The sequence below is a fragment of the Heteronotia binoei genome, chromosome 1, assembly GCF_032191835.1.
Source record: "Heteronotia binoei isolate CCM8104 ecotype False Entrance Well chromosome 1, APGP_CSIRO_Hbin_v1, whole genome shotgun sequence".
Taxonomy (NCBI): domain Eukaryota; kingdom Metazoa; phylum Chordata; class Lepidosauria; order Squamata; family Gekkonidae; genus Heteronotia; species Heteronotia binoei.
Window position 1 is genome coordinate 31,793,413 of NC_083223.1, and position 23,188 is coordinate 31,816,600.

General features: G+C 43.8%; 1 protein-coding gene across 1 annotated transcript in view; it reads left to right on the forward strand.

The window, feature by feature from the left end:
• The window catches only part of CPB2 (carboxypeptidase B2), a 44,636-nt gene that overhangs the window by 13,786 nt on the left and 7,662 nt on the right, over positions 1–23,188 (forward strand). Inside the window, exons 2-8 of the mRNA XM_060233037.1 lie at positions 9,189–9,264; positions 9,911–10,035; positions 10,132–10,240; positions 11,552–11,653; positions 13,837–13,944; positions 16,087–16,197; positions 18,638–18,728. Coding sequence (XP_060089020.1) covers positions 9,189–9,264; positions 9,911–10,035; positions 10,132–10,240; positions 11,552–11,653; positions 13,837–13,944; positions 16,087–16,197; positions 18,638–18,728 — 722 coding nt within the window. The remainder of the gene's footprint in view (positions 1–9,188; positions 9,265–9,910; positions 10,036–10,131; positions 10,241–11,551; positions 11,654–13,836; positions 13,945–16,086; positions 16,198–18,637; positions 18,729–23,188) is intronic.

Genomic DNA, 23,188 nt, shown 5'->3' on the forward strand with positions numbered 1-23,188 from the left:
TTAAATTTGAAAGTACAGAAAGGAGAACCTCCAGCAACAACTAATGTAGTACTGATTGGCAAATCTCATGCAGACCCTCTTGAAATAAACTCAGCCAAATTCAGCTTGAGTTAAAGAAACTGGAAAAGAGTTACAATTTTGAGCCCCACCCAGGCAGAAAGCTCATTATTTTCCTCCTCCACCTTTCTTTGTAAAAACTTATCAGGGTCAGATAAGAGAGTACTGGCCAGATCCATTGTGTCTGTTTTAGCCTTTTGTTAAGCTAAACTTCATGCAAGAGGGAAGGAATTTTTGGTTTGTCTGTTAAAACCCTCCCCGCCTTCTTCATCTAGGGGGGGTGGAAATACAGTTGAGGTATTTTTTTTGTGCTGTTTTGAATTCTCATCTCCTGATTTTGGGTCTAAAAAGATATAATTTCAAAAGTTTTTCATTACAAAACCAAACTTTTTTTATATTGCAGTCTCTCACAAAGACAGCCTCTTCCCAGCCAGAGAAATACCTGGATGGAAGATGTGCATACTACTGTGTTTTTGTAAGGTCACCAGTCTCCAGGTGGGACCTGGAGGTCTCTCCCAAAATCATAGCCTTTCCCCCAGTACATTGAGGCTAAGCCTCTGGAGGAAATGAGTGTCCAAGGACATGGACTGCATGCCTTGTGATCTCCAAATTTGACCCAAATTTCTAGAAATCTCCAGCCTGGAGCTGGCATCCCAAAGCTCTGCTTACAGCCAATCGTTCTCTGCTAGAGAAAATCCTCTGCCTGTAAACTGCCCTAATACTAGGAGTTCTCCTAGATTAGAAGCTTTCTTTCTGTTATTTTTGCTGTACCTTTTAGGTCTTAAAATATTTTTTCTAGTGACTGGTACCAATCTCTCCTATACTTAGATTTTGTAGCCTTAATTTTAAGGGAAACACTTTTAGGAAATTGCTCCTCAAAGTCTATTGGGCATTCCCAGTGCTTTGTAGTAAAAGGAAAGTGCTTTGCAATCTATGGGCCCTTTGCTGGGCATTAGAGCTAAGAAAATTTTATCTCACAAATTTTGGTTCCTACAAGAAGTATAGGACATCTGTACACTTCCTTGGGGTAAAATTACCCTCTCCCTGTGCTTTTTCTCTCTTAAGCCTCAAGAACTAATACTCTTGTTTTGGCAGAATTCCTGAAAGTTCTTGGTCTCCATTAGAAATCTGGTCATTTGCTCTCTGAATGTCATTTATAGCTATGTTCCATCTATGATCAATCTTCCCTTTTAGCCATTTGGTGAATCTTGAGTTTTAACTCTAGTTTAATCCAGTCTGCCTGTGGAAAAAGGTATCCGCATGTTCTTAAAAGGCCCCACCTTGTGGGCTCAATATCTGTGTTTGGTCTTAAGCAATATAATGACCAATGGATGGTTCTGCCTCCACCTATAATATATATCTTGTTAGAGCTAGACTTTCTCTGAGCGAAAACCCTTTTCTATTTTCCATGTTCTCAAGGAAATGAGCAATAACCTGTTAGATTCTTAATGTAGATTCCTCAGGGTCCATTTCTGATCATGATTTTCTTCTTGCTACTAAATGTCCTTTGGTGTTATTTTTGCATCTATAACCAGTTGGCTGGGCCTATCAAGGTTTTCCAAATTAAGTCTTGTTGTATTATGCTCAAATTTTGGTCTACTTGGTATTTCTGACAGCATGTTGCCTTCCAGCAACACATTCTTTGCACTCTGTGTATGCACAGAGGAAAATCATTCTCTGGCACAAGCCTTAAACCTGGAGCATTGTGCCATCATCCTAGTTTTGCCTTCTACTCCATAAAAGGTTTCTTAAAGGGATATGCTTTCATGTCTCAAGTTTTTTTTTTTTCTTTTGACTTGTCCTTGCAACAACTCAGCATTTTCTCTTGGTACTACAAATGCCCCATCTTTTCTCTTTCTATGAATTGTTTAATGTGTTTGTCAAGGTGAATTAACCATAATTTGATTTCTAGGATGTTGTAACTGTTTTGTTAAGTTTGCTCATCTTTTCTTTCAATATAGATGTGCAGGGAATCTGGACCTGCAAATCAAGTCTAATGCATGCTCAGTAGTTCTAATTGTTGATAGTCCTGTTAAGAATTGTTTTATGTATGTGTAACCATTATGTTGCTTTTCAGAATTCTTGTTTGTTAAGTTTTTGTTGAAATCTATGCTCACATGTGAGACCCCCTTACCAAGATCGTTTTAGCTGAACTAGCCCAGAGAAAAACTGGATTTAGTGGGACCTGATCAGCTCACTAATGTCCAGGTTTTTAATTTCTCTGCTCTAGCTCACCTGTCATTTTGGGTATGATCCCTCTCATATAAAGCTAGCTAGCATTGTTCTATTGAGGCCTCAGTTTTTGTTTTTGAAGTTTTTATATTGTTTTGACAATTTATTATATTCCAAAGCTATAGCAAAGGTTTTCTTTTGTCTCTTCTTTGTGGAACTATTTTCATCATATGGGGGACGCCCCAAACTATGGTCAGTTTCCTGGAGCGCCAAGCTTGTGCACAATGTTTTGTTTTAAGTTTTATGTTGCAACAAAGTATATTTGGGGTTGTGTTTTCTGAATTGTGTATGTTACTTCCCTTCCTTGACAAGGGAAAAGCCTCCTAAAGTCCTGAATGCTTAGTGTAATAGGCAAACCTGCCCAATGCAGGCCCCTAACATGACATATGTAAGCTTGTGACGTAAAAGCTCACTGGTCACCATACTTTGGACAGGAGGACACTTCACTAATAGCTTTTTAAAACTCCTTTCTTCATGGTTGAATGTATGCATTTTTGATCTGCTTTCACTGCTCCCTACAATGGTACAGAATCATATCCATGTGGTCATGTGTAAATGTTTTTGGTTCCTTTTTGGTTCTTTCCTCAAAGCCCACTGTTGCTCTATGGACCATCAGTGATACAGGCAGAAAAGCACCATTGCCAATTACATGCTGGGTTACAGGAAGACTCCCTTTTAGCAACAATAAAGACAGATTTCGCTGGGTGCTAGGGGGGGTGGGAAGACTCTTTAGTTCACCCTCCACTAGGACTTTCACATACCCAATAGGTACATGGAAGAAGATCCTCTTCAAACCCCAGTATAAGAAGCTTATCAAGGGGGGGGAGAAGAAGAAAAGAAGACTCAAGATTAAGATATGGATTCACTTGTAACCATGAATTCTAATGTACCTGTGTGTTTTTCTAATCAATTATTGTCATGATTGTGTGTGATTTATAGATCAATTCTTGTTATTTACCTGGTTTAAATAGCAGTAATGATTTTATGAACTCAACTTTTATTTCAATGATTGTAACCCTGTGTTTTAATACTGTATGCCCTACAACGTTGCCAATGCCTGTTATCCCTGCATCATAGTATTCAAAGGAAGGAACCTTTGGCCTATTGGAATATTTTTCCAAATTGATTTTTGAGTAGTTTAGATAGTGGCTCCAACCTTTTTAGATAGACGGTACACCCCGGTAGACAATTGAAGCTACGTGGACTCGCCGCCTGTCAACTACAGATATGGACATTGTGTTATTGCAAGACCTCGCCACCAGATGGTGACATAGGTCTTGAGGGGGGGAACTGTGAGGAAAAGCCCCCTACTTTTCATACATGTGAACATCATGATCACCAGCATGGTTGCCAGGGTGCCTGGAGATTTGACTCTCACACCTCTGCTCTAAGAAGTGGACTTTGCTTGCAGTTTCTGGCTTATGTGGATACCATAAGCCTCAGCTTTGCATTCTACGTCTCTGAAGACATGCTCCAGCTGCTCCTTGTGTGCCCAGTCTTGGCCACTGCCGTGGAAGAAGCAAGGCCACCATGTTTCCAGCCTGCCTTCATGAATCTAAGGCTAACAACAAGCAGAATCCATCTTGCTTTCCTGATTCCATCTCAAGCATCTGCTTAAGCTTTTGCATAAGGCAATCAAGCTTGTCCAAGCACACCCTAGCCTGCAAGCAACCCATTAACTCATGAATGGATTAATAGCTCAACTGTTGATCCTAATTGCTCAGCAATACCAGAACAATTACTCTTGCCCAGCAGAAGATGAGAAAAGAGGAAGGACATCTCCTGTCTTCATCAAGTCTTTTGTCTACACCGGGTGGTACCTAGGCCATGTATTTTATTTCCTATTGTCACCCTCCTAGTTAATCCCATTTAAACTTAAGTACCCAGCCATTCCCATTCTCACTCCAGCCTAAGTACCCTGGGGCCAACCCAGGCAATATTGCAGCCTGGAAATTTCCAGGTCCACTGGACTAAGGTGAAGTTCATTGGCCAAAGCAGGCATCCAATTAGGTGTCAGTAAGGAATGTCCAGCCCTCTTGAACCTCCCATCTCTCCTCCCTTGGACCTCCCAGTCCCAAGGGTCTGAGGAAGCCTATTTAACCTCTGACCCAACTCCACTCATGTGTGCTTTCTATTCAGCAACCCCTATTACCCGCTGTCTAGATCCATCCCCAATTCTGGCCACAGTTTTGGGTCCATTTCCCCTGTCCTCTCATGTCGCCATTGGAACCTTCCTGGAAGAACTACGATGGTAAATATTACCCTGTCTGTTTATCCATATATGTTCCCCTATTGATCTATCTATATTTCCTAGACCTGTGTGAATGTGTGAGTGTTTTGTATTTTTACCTTGTATGAAAGAAATATTATTCTAAATAAATTACAATTGATTTTTACTAAATTAGAGTCTCTTATTGAGCATTGACTCTCTGAACGGTTGAGCCTGGTATACAATTGATAACAAAGATTCCGTTGTGGGGCTAGCTGTCTCTCACTCTAATTCCCCAACTTTATTTTGAGAGCAGTTTCCCTAACAGTGGTGCAACCGAAGAAGACCCCAACCAAGTCCAAAGAACCCAGTCGGGGTAGCACCGCCACATCGATGGTGCTTGACGAGGATACTATAATTGTTGACAACTTGAGTGAGGAATCGTGGGGGTCCGAGCCGGCGGGAAATGAGAGCGACCTGCACTGTTGGGTGCCGGAAGGCAGGTCGTGGATTTAACGGCACCACTACGGGTGAGAATAATGGGGGCCCTATTCTTTGTCCCTTTGACTTTACTGAACCCCAAACTCAAATGGTTCATGCATGCCCGAGCCCTAATCGACTCTGGGTGCACTCGGGAGATTATCACCCCTAGGTTGGTAGATGCCCTCGGACTGTCTCGGACCCCGCTACCCCACCCGATCCAGTTTGAGCAGATGGACGGGTCTGTAATGAGGGGAGAGCCATGAGTGGAAGAGACTCAGGGCCTACCAGTGGGGATAGAGGAAAATTGGGAGGTGGAGGTTTTTGTCATTGCTCCGTCCTCCTCCTTTGACATGGTGTTGGGGGTGGGCTGGTTAGCCAGACACCAGCTGGATATAAAGTGGGGAGCACAAACCATAGACTTCACCGATAAACGGTGCACCCACCACCACTGGCTAGAACAATGGGGGCCCAATCCTCCTCCCCAAAATTAAAAAAATGTGTGCATCAGTAGAGGAGATCAAATCGATTCCAAAGGAATACCGGGATTTGCGCAAGGTGTTTAGTGAGGAGGAGGCCAACGAACTGCCACCTCACCGCACTACCGACTGCGCCATCGAACTAATCCCGGGCCAGGTGCTCCCCAAAACCAAACTGTATCCCATGGGGTGGACAGAAAAAGCAGAGTTGCGAAAGTTCATTGATAAAAATTTAAAACGGGGTTTCATCTGACCCGCTATTGCACCCCACGCCGCGCCCGTCCTCTTCCGGAAGAAGAAGGATGGGAGCCTTAGACTTTGCATGGACTTTCGCGGGATTAATGGGATTTCGATGTCAAATGCCTACCCCATCCCCCTGATCAGAGACTTGCTGAGCACAGTATCAGAAGGGTCCATTTTCACCAAACTGGACCTAAGAGATGCTTCCTTCCGAGTAAGGATCAAGGAGGGAGATGAGTGGAAGACGGCGTTCAACACGCCCATGGGACAGTTTGAATACTTGGTGATGCCTTTTGGTCTCCAGGGAGCCCCAGGAGTATTCATGAATTTTAACAATGAAGTACTGAGGGAATATTTATATAAGGGGGTGGTGGTGTACCTGGATTACATCATTATCTATTCGAAAGATCTAGCCTCCCATGTCCAGTTGGTGAGGAAAGTGTTATCCACCCTATATGAACACAAACTATATGCGAAATTGTCTAAATGTGAATTTCACCAGACAGAGCTTGACTATTTGGGGTTCCGAGTCTCGGGGAAGGGATTAGCCATGGACCCGGCTAAGATACAGGTGGTGTTGGAGTGGGAACCCCCAAGGACACGTGGACAGCTCCAATCCTTCCTCAGGTTCGCAAATTTCTACAGGGGATTCATCCAGGGGTTTGTCCAAGTGATCCTGCCCCTAATGGACCTGCTTAAGACTAAGGGGAAGGGAACAGATGCCAAAAAGCCTGGCGCGCGATTAAGTTGGTCACCAGAATGCCAACGGGCTTTTGATAACTAAAGCGCCTGTTCACAAGTGAACCAGTCCTCGCCCACCCGGACGAGCTAAGACCCTTCGTGGTCCTGTGCAATGCCTCGATGTGGCTGTGGGAGCAATATTAATGCAGAGAGACGCAGAGGGGAGGCTAAGACCCTGCACCTATATTTCTAAAAAAATTTCACAAGAACAGCATAACTGGTCAGTCTGGGATAAAGAGGCGTTCGCAGTGACTTTTGCATTGAAGACCTGGCAGTCTTGGCTGGAGGGGGCGAGAGTTCCGTTTGAGATCTGGACAGACCACAAAAATCTAGAGGCTCTCACCGGGCGCCGGAAACTAACGGTCAAACAGATCCGGTGGGCCGGGTTCTTTGTCAAATTTGATTTTACCCTCAAGCACATCCCAGGGTCTAAGAACTTTTTAGCTGATGCTCTATCAAGGCTGCCCCAACACGAGAGCCAAAGGGAGGAAGTAATAGACTCCATCATTCCTCCCTCCGCAGTGGCTGGAGCGGTGACCACTCGATCAGGAAAGAAAATGAAACCCTCAGAGCCGTGGGGGGGGGGCAGTAAACTGATCGAGGAAGCAGAGAGGGAAGGGACGGCCAGACTGGATGAAGTGGTGAAAGGGGAGGAGGGATTTTGGTATTATGAGGGAAAACTGTACATTCTGAAAACCCTCTGCCTAGAAGTCCTACAGTATTGTCATTGCAACAAATTGGCCGGCCACTTTGGTTATGTAAAAACACTGCATCCAGTCAATAGACAGTTTTGGTTGCCGCATATGAAAAAAGACATTTCAGAGTTTGTAGCCTCCTGCCCCATTTGCATCATGGCCAAGAAACGGGGGGGGGGGGGGGGGCAAGACACCGGGCTTCCTCCAGCCTACTCCCACAGCCAACCAGCCATGGTTGGTAGTGTCAATGGACTTTATAGTGGAGCTGCTGGCTTCTCAGGGCAAAATGATGATTTTGGTAGTGGTAGACACTTTCTTGAAGCAAGCCCATTTTATTCCCTGCAAGCAGCTCCCCACAGCAAAAAAGCTGGCCTATTTATTTTTCTAACACGTTGTTAAACTTCATTCATTTCCAGACAAGGTCATTAGCGACCGCGGGCCGCAGTTCGTTGCCAACTTCTGGCGGGAGTTTTGCAAGTTGGTGGGCATGGAGCAGGGGCTAAATTCCGCCTACCACCTGCAGATGGATGGAAAGACGGAACGTATGAACGCTCTTCTCGAGCAATACTTCAGGTGTTACATGAATTACCAACAAATGAACTGGGTTGAGCTACTTCCCTTTGCTGAGTATGGATACAACAACAGTTTGCATAGCTCAACTAAAGCCTCTCCATTCCAAATTGTCAACGGCTATGAAGGAAAGCCTTTTCCCCTGCTCCCCAGCAGCCAAGAGACCTCGCCTCCTACTTCCTGCCAGCAGTGGTGGGGGGAAATCAGAAAAGGCTGGGCTATCATACAGGAAAACCTAGAGTCAGCCAAAAGAGACTATAAGACCCACTTTGACAAATAGCATTCACCCGAATGGGAGTTCAAAGTAGGAGAAACGGTGTTCCTCCCTACAAAAAATTTGCCTCTACCCCAAACTTGTAGGAAATTGGCATACAAATGCCTGGGTCCATTCAAAATAAAACAAGTAATAAACAAGGTGACAGTAGAACTGGAGTTGCCGAAACTATTTAGTAAAATTCACCCTGTTTTCCATTGCAGTCTTCTTCGGAAAGATCCTGGAGTTACGTCAGGGCACCCCTGCCCTCCAGAGCCCAAACCTATTCAAGTGAGGGGTCAAAGTCATCATGAGGTGCGGGAGGTGCTGGACGCCAAACTGAAGAGGGGGGTCTTATATTTTTGGGTGCGTTGGAAATACTTTCCCCCTAGCTGCGTTGAGTGGGTCAAGTCATCAGACCTAAGAGCTCCTCTCTTATTGAAACAATTTTACCTACTGCACCAAGACAAAACCCGAGCACGAGCTTAGGGGGGGCAGTATGTCAGCTGATGTAACTTTGCTGTATAAAATGCTTAGCTGAACTGTAGCCATCTTTAAACTCTGTTACTAACCATGAGAAAAGACCTTGCATATCAAAGTAGAAAATGCAGATGTTACCAATGCTCAGTGTGAACCTTTCTTTCCCTTGATACTAACAAAGGCAGAAATTCCCTTCTTTGAAGATAAGGCACCTCCAGGGACAGCTGCTTGGCTATCCCCAGAAGACTAGCAGCAACAATGAGATAAAAGGAAGAGACCATGTGAATCTTTGCACCTCACCTCGACAATGTTTAGAATTGTGGCTCTGTATAGTTCCCTTTGATGTATCCCAATATAGCCAGCCTCCTAATGCTACAATGTATCAGTCTCAATCTTCCTTCGTTCAGATACTTATGGATTATCAAATAAGTCTTAACTTTGCAACAATTTAAAGCCTGGTTGATTTGAGATCCCATCGTCTGACACCACCTGCTCGCTGCCAAGCTCACACAGAAAAGGCGGTGTGTCTGCTGGGAGCTGCTGCTGCAGCAGTTCAACATCCCCCGCACTGCCCCTGTGCCACCCCCACTTCAGCCTCCATGAGTCACATGGGGTGCATCCAATTTGGCGCCCCTGATGGCTGGCACCCTAGGCAGGCATCTATTTTGCCTAGTGGGCGAGCCAGCCCTGCTTGCCCTCAGTAGTTCAATGTTTTCATACTATCAAGGGTTCACTTTTCTTGCCTTTTGCAGGGACCAGGTTTTGTCTGCTCTTCCACAAACAGATAGAGAAGCTGAGGTCCTCCAGAATTTGACCAGCACTTTTAAGGTAATGACATAAATGTCTAGTAATTGTTCAGGAGATGTGGAGTACATTCCACACTGGGAATGAATGCATGAGCAGTTCCCAAGGGGAAAACATTGTGTGAATGGTTGAAAAATAGAATGTTTCTGAAGCTTTGAAATAAGGGCATGTCTGGACTATAGACTTGAAAATGTGTTCCTTCTCCTCAGAGAACTCTGGAGAATAGGAGTAGGGCTCGCCTAACAGATTCACCCAGAAGAATAGGAGTACTGCTCACCTCACCTAATTCACAGCATCCTCATTTGACTCCAGGAATTGCTTCTATCACATATGGTCTCTGTACAATTCATGTACAGAGTTACACTTCAGTTTTGCATATTTCACCAGGCCCACATTTCCTGTCCCTTTGACCCTGCTATTTTCCCCCATAACCTCATGTCTGCCTACTGATAACCTACCACATGTATCTGATTATGTGGGCTCTAGGCCCATTTTATTCTGTTAGTTGACTGTTTCAGAATGGTTCGTTTGAACACAGCCTGGAATAAAACTGTAGACAAAAAGCTTCTATCATATGAATCTGCTTGTTACTATTTGCACTGTGACATGCTTATTAGCCAAATTTTATTTCCTCCCCCCTCCCCCACTCCCTTTTAAAAAAATATGATAGATTGTTCTTTGGCAACCTGCCTCACCCAAGAACATAATGAAGAATGAAGAAGTCCACTTCTATGTAAATGTATCTGATGTAAGGGATGTGAAAGCCCAACTAAACTTCTATACCATTCAATACAGGTATAATTCTTTAATCCTTGCTACCTATGGGATGGAACTAAAACAAAAAAAATCTTTCAAACCTCTTAAACTTTTTGCTCTTTGTTTCTTATTCAGAGTTTTGCTAGAAGATGTCAGTGAGCTTATTCAGATGCAAACTGTCAATGATACCGTTATACCTCGTACTTCTGTGTCCTACTATGAACAATATCATTCCCTGAAAGAAGTAAGACGTTTTTAATTACTGATTTATTCCCAGCCTTTTCCAAATGCTGACAGTGAATTCCAGCAGATAATCCTAAATTTAAACTCTAGGGATGACTTCTAGCTAGGCCTCAATAACTGAACAAAAATGGTCACCATGCACAGGTATAGATTTGATTTACAGGGGAAGTTCATACAGGGCCACTGTTAAAAGAGAGCAAGCCCACTAACCATATTGATGACTTTGCAACTTGGTGGTTCAGCAGCCTCAGGGCCAAGCAAGACATTAATACCATTTTAGAGAGGAATTTGGCCATTTAAAAATGCTGTGAGGGCCCAGTTGTGAGCAGGGTGGTGATGTGGCAGGAGCAGATGATTGTGTGTTCCTCCACCATTGCATTTCCAAGTGCTGCTAACAGCTCATGCAGCATATTAAAATGGCTGGATTCTCTCTGCAGGTCAGAGCAATGGACTGTTTGATCCTCAGTGACAATCAGTGTCGGTATACTGATTGCCTCCTGCAGCATAGAACTGCCAACTGCCAGGTGGTGGCTGAAGATCTCCCATCACTGCAGCTGATCTTCAGGCAACAGAGATCAGTTCACCTGGAGTTAATGGCCATTTTGCAAGGAGGATGCTATGGTATTATACCAGTGAATTCCCTCCCCTCTGCAAATCCCACTCTCCTCGGGCTGCACTCCCAAAATCTCCAGACATTTCCCAACCTGGAGCTGGCAACCCCATTAGAGAGCCAGTTTGGTGTAATGGTTAAGTGTGCGGACTCTTATCTGGGAGCACCGGGTTTGATTCCCCACTCCTCCACTTGCACCTGCTGGAATGGCCTTGGGTCAGCCATAGCTCTGGCAGAGGTTGTCCTTGAAAGGGCAGCTGCTGTGAGAGCCCTCTCCAGCCCCACCCACCTCACAGGGTGTCTGTTGTGGGGGAGGAAGGTAAAGGAGATTGTGAGCCACTCTGAGACTCTTCGGAGTGGAGGGCGGGATATAAATCCAATATCTTCTTCTTCATTGCAGCAGGGCTTGCTAATGCCCATTGGCTGCGATCCAGAGCAGTATTTCTGTGGGCAAGGACTTCCACCCATAGAGTGTGATTTACTCCTCTCCCCTCTTCTGCTGCCACCCCAAGTGCTGCTATGCAACACTGCTTCTGTACTATTACCATTATTATTCCATCTGCTGGCATGCAACAGCATGATCAAACTGCCCAAATATTTACTACTTTCAAAATTATTTGTGTCAATGCAGTTCTGGACTGGAATTCAACATCAATAAAACTGATTTGTAAATACTGATAGAAGCACTTTATTATTTTTTAGATATACCGCTGGATGGAACACATAGTTTCAAAACATGGTGATCTCCTTCAAAAAATACACATTGGGACTTCCTATGAAAAACGGCCACTTTATATCCTGAAGGTACAATTTGTCAAGATCCCTTTGTTCGTAATCCAGCACTTTACGTAGTTTTCTGCACAATCTCCCATGGTCACAGGAGAGCTGTTTGCAGAGTTAGAAGAAGCTCTGGGCTAGGAGAACTTTTCAGTTTCATGGTAGATGAGTCAATCGCAATAACTGGGGAAAGAGATTAACTTTTTTTTTAACTGCTCTTGAGAAGCGGGATAAAATATCTCAAAGGCCTGCTTGCCTCACCTTAAAAAGAAAGGCCTGAGAAAGGAAAAGGATTTTCACCTGCTGCATAAAAGCTAATATATTTGGCACTAAGTACAATTCAAGTCCAGTAGCATTTTAAAGACCAACAAGATTTACAGAGTATAAGCTTTCGCAAGTCAACGTTTCTTCATCAGATATGAAGGCAGCTTTGACACTTGAAAGCCCCCAGCAAATAAAACTGCAATAGATAGAGTTGCCCTCTTGCTGGGTATAGCCAGATTGGAGATTGCCATGCACTGGAAGGACATGGCTCTTCCTTCAATGCATGCTTGAAGAACCTGATTGTGGGATTACTTCCTACTGAGTAAAACCTTCCTCTACAATTCTACCAGCCTGTCGGAAAGCGCTCAAGAACAATGTAAGGTCTTCTGATACCAAATAGGGAAATATCTTACTGAACATGATATTCCCCCCCACAAAAAAAATTGATTCCACCATATGTTCTCTACTTTTAAAGTGATTCACATTTTTAACTCAGGATTTGCCCTTAGTGAAACATTTCTGAAGACTATAAATAATTACGTTAGAGGCAGAGCTTTTTTTGACCAGGAATGCACAGGGACGCAGTTCTGGATGGCTTGGTGTCCGGGGTGTGTGGTCTAATATGCAAATGAGTTCCTGCTGGGCCTTTTCTACAAAAAAATCCCTGCCTGGAACTGTAATGGACGCTGGGGGAGCCTAACCTTTGCACACATTTTTTGTTTCCTATAATAATCACCATTGTTTGTATTCAAACTATTCTCAGCAATGGCCTTCCAGCAGAGGGTCATTACTTTGTATCTGATCTCCATTAAACCTTTACCATATTCATATGCGCTTGGATACTTTGGGTCAGTAACCGGCAAAACCTCACACCTTGCTCAGGTCTTGCAAACTGAAGGCCATGGCTTCAATGGTTGAGTCAATCCATCCCATGCTGGGTCTTTCTCATTTCCTGGTGCCTTCAACTTTTCCTGGCACTGTTGTCTTTTTCCAGTGAGTCCTGTCTCTTCATTATGTGATCAAAGTACAGTAGCCTCAGTTTAGTCATTTTAGCTTCCAGGGAGAGTTCTGGCTTGATTTGATCTAGAACTCACTTATTTGTCTTTTTGGTGGTCCACAATATCTGTAAAACTCTCCTTCAACACCACATTGCAAATGAACCAACTTTCTTCATTGTCCAACTTTTACATCCATACTTAGTAGTAGGGAATAATATGGCATGAATTTATTAAATCTTGGTCACCAGCAACATATCCTTACATTCAGGAATCTTTTCTAAGATTTTTTTTAAGATGCTACTGGCCTCAAATCATGTTCTTCTACTGCAGACATCATGGCTACCCACTTGGCACCAGGCAATGGTTTCTGTAGGGAAGGAGTCCAGTGTTTGAGTATCACTGCTCCATTTAGACAATTTGGTCCAATAAAAAAATTATTCTGAGAGTTAGAATGGTTTTCCTAAGGGCCTAACTATATTGTGACCCTGGGAATTCTATGAACAGAACACCCACTGTTTTATAAGAAAAAAATTAATGGCAGGCAAATTTCCCAATTCAGATTGGGAAAATGACTCAGGCTTTAACCCCCACCTTGATCTGTATTCCTGATCTAGTTTGAAGTATCAGTAGCGTTGTTCCCTTTCCCTTCCCTTCTATTTTGTACAGGCCTGGATGCGAAAAGGATACCCAGTGTGGAAGCCGGTTACCCAACTATGACACACCTATTACCTGGGTCACCTGCTTGGCAGGAAGGCCTACTATAAGTGTCACTTTTGCCAATAGTTTGCTGGCCATTGAGAGTTCAGAATTACTAATATATTATTCCAAATAGCATCTTGCAGGAATTTATTTGGAAACACTGTTCAGCAGAATTGTGTGAGTATCCTTTTGCCATTTAGAGAACCCAGGATATTTTCTAAAAACAAATTATCACTCTTTTGACATTAGGTCTCCAATAAAGAAGACACAACACACAAAAATACCATATGGATAGACTGTGGTATCCATGCAAGGGAATGGATTTCTCCTGCTTTTTGTCTCTGGTTCATTGGACATGTAAGTAGATGTATGTTTTTATACAGAGTTATAGGGTTGCCACTGCCAACCTCCAGGTGGTGGCTGGAGATCTCCTGGGATTACAACTGATCCCCAAGCCACAAAGATCAGTTCCCCTGGAGAAAACAGCTGCTTTGGAAGGTGAATGGTATGGCATTATATCTTAATGAAGTTCCTCCCCTCCCCAAATCTCACTCTCCTCAAGCTCCACCCCCAAAATCTCCAGGTATTTCCCAACCTGGAGCTGGCAACCCTAAGCCACATACACAGCACCATCAGTGTGTTCAGGAGTGTTGCTAGCTAAGCACTTACAAGTGAGTGGCCTAGCAAAAGGCAAGGCAGACAGTGGTGGTGAGCCCCATTGAAGCCCTGGGCCCTGGCAACTGCCTTCCCTCAGGGAGCACTGACCCTACTCCTGAACAGTATAAGACTACTAAGGAAGTCCTTCTTCCCAGCATTTTTTTACTACTCCTTTGCCGTTCACACTCTTTCCAAGTTTAAACTATCTACCCTCATACATTGTAGCTCATATATTGTAACTAGGCATGGGCACGAACTGAGAAAATGTTGGTTTGTGTTGGTTCATGGTTTATGTGATGGCCAAACCAGTGGTTCATATTGGTTCATTGGTTTGTTTGATTTCCCAAACTGGTTCATGGTTAATGTGGTTTGGGAGGTGGAGGACAGCCCTCTCATGAGTTAGAGATGCAAAATTCACCAGGAGTCTTCAGCAGGGTCTCATCCATACACCCTTCAAGTTTGACAAAGATTGGATTTGGAATGTCTGAGTTATAGTCCCCCAAAGCAGGAAAGCTCAGCTTCAGCTCTTGTGACACGTAACTCTTCTCTCTTCATGCTGCAAAGTGAAAGCAGCTGAGTCAGGGTGTCTGCTCCCATAGAGCAGAACAGGAGCTCCATGATTGGCTCCCAGAACTGCCCATCAAGCTATGGACAACTGCTATGGGTGTTTCTAGGGTTTCCAGAAGTCCAACCCCAGCATTGCCTAGGAATTGATTGAATCTATGCCAAGCTGTCTGGAAACACAAACTGCAAAAATGAACCAAACAAATCACCAAAGGAAAAAGTAGTTTGTTTTCCAGTTTGGGCATGGTATGACCAAATAAACTGGTTTGAAATGAACCAGAGTTCACTTTTCAGTTTGTGCCCATCCCTAATTATAATGATCAAATCCACCTGATGCCCTAAATTCCTTTCCTTGCCCTTTACATGCTCAAAAGACAGCTAATATCAAACAAGTTCTTTCACTCACTTACCCCAATGCTATATCAAGAGATGTTGCTGATTATGAGCAACCAAGGGTAACTCCCAAATTGTTAGTTATGGTACTTCTAAGAGATCTAGGCTGAGGAAAGTAATCCTTTGTGTCACAGGTTTTTCTTCTCCAGCGGCAACTCCATTTAACGGCCAAACAGCTTGAAGTGCCTTTGCGTTGCAAGAGTCTGCCATTTAATATTTTTAAAAAATATTTTTATGGGATTCAGGCTGACTTCTTGACATTCTTTGATAATTGAAGTTTATAATGAATTTAGTGTAAAATATCTAGGTAGCTGGTATCACTACAAAATGGCTACTAGAGAGTCTGGGAGGCTCTGAGCCAGGTGTCCTCTTAAGATGGAGGTAGCTGTTTGAGAACAGGAGATCCTGCGGACAAAAAGATGATGGCTCCTGGCTGGGTTTTTTGTGTAGAAACAGACCATCCAGAACTCATTTGCATATTAGGCCACACCCTGATGTTACCACTGCTTTACACAGGGCTTTTTGTGTGGAAAAGCCCAGTAGAAACTCATTTGCATATTAGGCCACACCCTAATGGGTGCCAGGATACACATCAGCAGGTGTCATGGTGTTCATGAGCAGCATACTGGGGATCACTTATCTATACTAGCCATAGCCCGGTGTTCCATCTTCTTTGTCACACTCAAGAGTGCCAAAAAAACCAAAAGACAAGCAACCAGCTGAGGAAAGGGGGCATGTCCCTCCTAATCTGATATCTTGGATGGGAGGAGAAGAAGGGGGCCATGCAAACTCTGGAACAGAAGCATCAGTCAAGGAGCTAGCTTTGAAAAAGAGAAAACCTCATTAAACACTTTCCCTTAAATTTCATTTCTGCATTTTATGTAGGTGACTCATTACAGACAGAGAGATCGGGTTATGGCACGACTTCTGCAGCACTTTGACTTCTATGTCATGCCAGTCCTAAATGTGGATGGCTATGAATACACATGGACTTCTGTAAGTGCAAGCTCTCTACATATATCCTGATGCAGAGAGAGGCCCCTCTTTGCCTAGGCCCCACCAAAATCTGGAACCAGTCCCAAGTTTTTGCTTAGAATTTAGTGCAGAAGAAAGAAGCCCGACTTGCCAGTTCTTTGACTGGCACATCAGCCCAAGTTTTCTGAGATATTCCAGAAGGACAGCTAGCAAAAATGCAGCTCTAATAGTGGGACAGCATGAAAGCCACAAAAGAACTGGATCCTCCTCTTGTCCCCCTCAGTATGGAATACAGGTGGGGAAAATATGTCCTTATTTGACTGGAAATATGTCCCTTATTTTCTAGGGAATGTGAGTGACTCACATTCCCTAGAAAACCTCAAGGAACTTACCTGGGAGGCCGGTGCACATATAGTTCCTACAAGAAAAGTCTAAAATTCTCTCTGCAACCTCATGGTGTGGTGAACACTGATAAATGCCGGAGTGTTTCTTCTCCTCAGTGAACTCCTTTTTCCTTTTATCAGCTAGCTTCTTCTGCTTATCTAACAAGTTGTTACTACTTAGTTGCCTGGAGGTGGGTCTTAGTGCCTTCAGGGCTCTGATCTTTCAGCAGAATGTGGCAACCTTCTGAATTCAGTGCCGTTATATGCTACAGAGAAGCTCTGTAAGAAGTGGACTGATGGGGGTCAGATGAAAATCTTGAATACAGTGTGCAAAGTTCTCTCTGTGTTGTTTTCACAAGCAGGATGCCTATCTCAGAAAGAAGTGCAGATACCACATCAGAGTGGCATTCTGTTTCTTTACCTCATGGCTATAACAGTGTTTTTAAATCACATTTAAAGAGGATGAACCCAAAGAGAACAAAGTCAGTCTCAAAATATTTACCGTTTTCACACGCAGCTTACCTCGCAGTCACAATCCTGTTCCCTCCGCAGCGTCTGTCAGATTTCCCACCATCTGCGCCAGAGTTACAGGAAGTGCCACAGCTTTTGCGTAGCAAACGTAAACTAGGTATGCAAAAGCTGCGGACTTCCTATAACTTCGGCGCAGATGGTGGGAAATCCGACCAGACGCTGTGGAGAGAACAGGATTGTGACTGCGAGGTAAGCTGTGTGCGAAAATGGTAATACTATGTTCATAGAGAAGCAGGCTCACATGCCATTGCAGTGAGGAGATGGAAGAAGGGCCCAAACCATTTTTTATCATTTCTAATTATATCAGTGAGACAGATTTCTGTCAAGAGGGAGTTCTCCATTCATTAACAAAACAGCTGGATCCAGCAATCTGCTCATGTAAGAATTGCAGATTTTCCCTCCCCATAACAGTCCTTTCTTTAGGGTTGCCAACCACTGACCAGCAGCTGGGGGGAGAGGATGAGCGTTGGCACATCACTTCCAGAAGCAAACACAGAATTATAGTTACCACATTAGTGTAATTATTTAGGATCCCCCAAAACTCTATGATTGTACCATAGAGCATTGAGTGCATTCTAGAGTGTCTCACTGACACAGTGATGTCACTTCTGGGTTTGTGGTGAAAGTGATGGCACAATGACACCTTCCCAGTCCATTTATCCTCTGAGCAGAAGTGGGGTCAGTTGGCAGATGAAGGACATTTCCCGCCACAAAGGGAGACCTAGTAAGCTTACTTATGACTCCAGGAAAAGTTACAGGACTTATGCAGAGTAATAGCCATGCAGGTCAGTGCATTGCAGTGAGGAGACGCAAGAAGGGACAAATCATTTCATTTTCTCTCTTCCACTATCACAGTTTCAGTGACAAAAAAAAGGAAAGACAATTTCACTCCTTTCCCACTTCTCATGGCAGTTCACTGACCTGTGTGGCTGTTCATATTACCCTCAGATATTCTAGTTCTGTTCATGGGCACACACTATCTTGGAGGACTGGGAGCCAGCATTAAGATTCAGTCCCCAAATTCAGTTTCACACATACTAAGAAGTCTTGGGGGAGGTCACAATTTCTCAATTTTAGTTTTGGTACATCCAGGAGCATTTGAAATTCTGACATGAAATATATCTTAGCAACACTGTGATCCTAGGTAGTTACACATGTGTCAAAGTCTTGCACTGCAAGGCTTTTGGTACTGGTACTAGTGCTAGCTTCAAGGAAAAGGCTGGAGCAATCAGATGGCAGTCCTGGTTTCACTATTCTCTTAAGCTTCCTAGTTTCACTAACATCTTTTCTGTTTTGATTAACTGAAGTACGCTCATGTACCTCTCCAGAACAATTTGCTACACTCCTATAGCATGCAGGGATTTGGAATCTGTGTAGTTTCTGGGGATGGTTCTTCTTCAAAGGCCTAGACTAGATGACCTTTTCGGATGTGCAATTCTGATACTTGGGTAGTTTTTAATGTCTGTCTGTCCATCTAGAATTCTGTTTGTCTGTCTACCATAAAGCCTTTATGTCACACCTTTTTTTGTGTGTGGGTGCATCTACAGAAGCGGATGTGGAGAAAAAGCCTTTCTCGAAATGGCAACAGCAGCTGCCTTGGTACAGACTTGAACAGAAATTTTGATGCAGGCTGGTGTGGTAAGAGGGATGTTATCTCACTGTATAATATTTGTTTTGTTATTATTTACTTAAAATGTCATGTGATTAGGATGCTGATGCTGTGTCCTCAAAAGTTACAGTTCAAAGACTCACTATAATAATTGTGCCCATTGATGGTCATAATCAGTGCAAAGCTTATTGATTCCTTCCTTACTCTCTTGCTGTCCTGATGACTGGAACTGCCTCCCAGAATTATTCTGTGATGCCACACCCCCACCCCTCACTTCCTATAGATTCTCAATACCCACCAATGTTCCCTCTAAGCTGTGGAGTCATATGAGTAGAAATTTTACTTTGTGAGCTCCTGGCATTAAAGTTATGAGCTGCTGGCATTAAAGTTGTGAGATACTGCATAAATTAGTTTGCTCTGGGACCATTTTTCCTGAGCTAGGAGAAAAATGTGTGAGCCAGAGACTAAAAAACTGTGAACTAGCTCACACTAACTCAGCTTAGAGGGAACACTGATACCCACCTTTTCTGTGAAGTCTTTGGCACAGCCCCTGCTGGAACTAAGCACATATTACTGGAATGAATGTATTCCCTTCCATCTTCCTTCTGTTGTTCCTTTTTATTGAATTTTAGGTTGTAACGTTCTTGGGGCAAAGACCCATCCTTGTGCATTCTAAAACAACATGTGCATTGATGGCACTATGTCTACAATAACTAGTAATGTTTAGATAAATGGCTTAAAAATAAGGGTTCAGGCAGACGCGTTTAACCACAAAACTAGAAATTCAGAATTCCATCAATGGCTGATTCCACACAGAGAATTTCCTCTGTTTCTGCGGGGGTAGTTGTGCAGCTTTTTGTTTTGTTTATACACAACATCATCCTCAGTTCATGCTCAAATTGTGAACAGCCTGCATTTTCCTCTAAAAGCTCCACAAAAAAAGCAGGAAAAAATATCTTTCCTGGCACAGTTGTGTTGGGGAGATCTTTTTAAAATGTGTCTGAAGGGTGAAGGTCAGCCTTGGGTTTGAATGGAAAGAAACACCACCTTCACACCCTTTTTTGTGAGCATCCTCTCATTTGTGTCCTAGTACTTTTATTACACTAAACAGTGCAAGGCAAATATTGCAGACTGATAGAGTGCTCTAAGTCTCTGTGGGTATTCCTTTTAACAATCTTTCAAACATATTTCTTCATACGTTAGGGGGTTTGTTGGGGTGGGGAGAATGGGTAGGATGAGTTATCTGAACCAGTGCAATGTGTCAAATGAATTCATCCCCACCCCCGGCACACCACAGTTCAGATGAAGAGAAGGGGTTGACAAGGTGAAAAGTAGACACCATCAGGAATTACCATCAGTGTTTTGCCTAGCGCTGATATATAGGGAGGAACAAATTCATTAACCCATGAAGGGCAGGGGCGGGGGACATCTCTACTATTGTGCCCTTTGGTAGAATGGAGCCTAAAATAGGAAGAAATTCATTACTGGGGGGAGGGTCACGAGTGGTGTTGTGCCGCTTTGAAAATGATACTAATTCTTCTCAAAAGGGAAGCTTCCTCACTGAAGTCTCAATTTGCGCTCACGAAGTGCTCTGCACCTTAAATGGTAGAAGGCGGCCAATTTGTCATTTCATTGTTGATGGCCAGGAGACATTCAGGCTTTCAGCAACTAGCATAATCATAACACTTGCCTTGTGCCTCCAGCAAACTATATCCATAGAAAAGCAAACAGATTCTGTAATGCAGTGATTGTGACCTGGAATGTAAAAAACTTTTAAACATGGGGTAAAAGAAATGAGATCCTGAACTCAATCATGTCAGATCTTGGAAGCTAAGCAGGGTTAGTCCCGGCTAGTATTTGAATGGGAGACCACCAAGGAAGTCCAGGGTTGCTATGCAGAGGAAGAAAAACCACCTCTGAACATCTCTTGCCTTGAAAACCCAATGTGGTCAACATTAGTCAGCTGCAACTTGATGGCAAAAAAAGAGGGGGGAATGAGACTGTTTCTTTTTCAATAACAAAAGCAGCCCCCAAATAAGAAGTTTTTCATTATTCTTAAGCAGCCCTTTACAAGAAGAAAAGATTGGATTTATACCCTGTCCCTCACTAGCCAAAGGAGTCTCAGAGCAGCTTACAATCTCCTTTCCTTTCCCCTCCCTACAACAGACACCCCGTGAGGTAAGTGGGGCTGAGAGAGCTATCTCAGAACTGCTCTTGAGCAGAACAGCCTTGAGAGAACTTGTAACTGACCCAAGGTCACATCAGCAGGTGTATGTGGAGGAGTGGGGAATCAAACCTGGTTCTCTCAGACAAGGGTCTGCACACTTAACCACTACACCAAACTGGCTCTGGATGGTTTAAAAAGGGGGAGGCCGTGTTGCACTATTCCTAGGCAGTGCTACATATGCACCCAAACATTGAAAAGGTAGGAAGAGTGGGTAGAAATCAGAGGTGTGCATTTGGTTTGGCCAAACAAAATACAACCCCCCCCAAAAAACAGCTGATTTGACTGAATTCGGGCAATAATACGTCAGATAATTTTATTACTACTTTGATGGTTGTACATAGTTTTATATTGTTATGTTATATTTTAGCTTGGTGTTGTGTTGTACTGTTATTGATGAGTTGTTGTTGTTGTTGTTGATTGGCCTAGAGCTGCAATAAACTGACTGACTGACTGACTGACTGACAGATTCTCTGATTCCATAGAATGAGAACCCCTGGTCCAATCTTTTTGGAACTTGGGGGCTCCTTGGGGAGAGGCTCCTGTAGCTACACTGCAAATTTGGTGCCTCTCCCTCAAACCTCCTCTTCCTTCGCACCATGGGGATATTGACACTTTTTGACACCATGGGGATATTGACAGGAAAATGGGGAATGACAGGAAAATGGGGACCTTCTTTGTGTGCCCCTAGAATTAGACCCCCTGGTCCAATCCTTTTGAAACTTGGGGGTTCTGCGGGGGAAAGGCTCCTGCAACTGTCCTGCAAATTTTGAGCCTTTACCTCAAACTCCCTCCCTCAGCCATCATTCATTATGTCCTATTTTGCCATTGACTTCAGTGGCCCATAGGGTATAATTGTCAAGAGGCCTTGCCATTTTTCTATTTCTGAAGGCTGGATGCCGTAAGATGGGGGAGGGGGGGTTGCACAGTGCCCGCTTTACCTTGGCTTTGCTCTGTCCATTGTAACAATCATACATATCCATTTCAGCCGCGCAGAAGGGAATAAGTCTGTGTCTTGAGGATGTTGGTGGGAATTTGTATTGCTTTACACCGTTTTTTTGCGCTGTAGTTTTGGCGTGCTGCATAATGGCCTTAGATAAGGTATAAATAACCAGTTCTGATTTTGTTGTTGTTCAGTCACACAGTCGAGTCCGACTCCTTGCGACCCCACGGACAAAACCACGCCAGGCCCTCCTGTCCTCCACCATCCTCCGAAGTCTGCTCAAATTCATGTTTGTCACATCAGTAACACTGTCCAGCCATCTCATCTTTTGCCATCCCCTTCTTCTTTTGACTTCTGTCTTTCCTAGCATCAGGAACTTCTCCAGGGAGTGCTCCCTTCTCATTTGGTATTTGAGCTTCAGCTTCAGCATCTGACCTTCTGGGGAACAATCAAGGTTGATTTCCCTTAGGACTGACTGATGGGATCTTCTTGCAGTCCAAGGGACTCTCAAGAGTCTTCTCCAGCACCACATCTCAAAAGCATCTATTCTTCTGCACTCGGCCTTTCTTATGGTCCAGCTCTCACAGCCATACATTACTACTGGGGATGCCATCTATAGCAGTGCCCGCCTCACGGTCTCACTGGATCTCTTTTTCTTAGTCTCTTCGGGGTATTTTACTTTATTATCTGATGAAAATATAATTCACTTCACAGGGGACCACAGCAGCTTTGTTTGTTTTTTCCCAAAAATATAGGCTCTCGAGAACTTTAACTCAAACCACAGATTTATTATAACACAAAGTCTTTAACTTGGGGATATGGGAGATATTTACACAGGCTAACACGTTGTTCAGTTGTTTCAGGCTTTACACAAACTTTTTCTTGCTTTAAGTCTCTCAGTTTCAGTTCACAGTTTCCCTATATCTTGCTCTCTCCACCTCTAGCAAAGGCTGGCCTCTTGGGTATGATGTGCCCAAGTCTCACTAGTCGACTGGAGACACCACTACCAGCCCTTCAGACTTCTTAGACCCACATCTACTCCCTCAACCACCTTTCTAGTTCTTCTGAGAAGTATATAGGTGTCTGTGACCGTCCAGGTCTTGAATAACTCACACTTGTTCCTCACACACACAGCCCTCTTAGCTGGTTTGTCGAGCTTGTAGTCTCTGGAAGACTTTCCCGCCACTGTCTCAAGCTCCTTCACAGAATCAGCTGCCCTCTCAGCCTTGGTCAGGCACGAACTGACCCACTCAGTCTCTGTCAGGCTCCAACTCTGACAGACTTCTGACAGGCACCAACTCTGTCAGACACCAACTGACTGC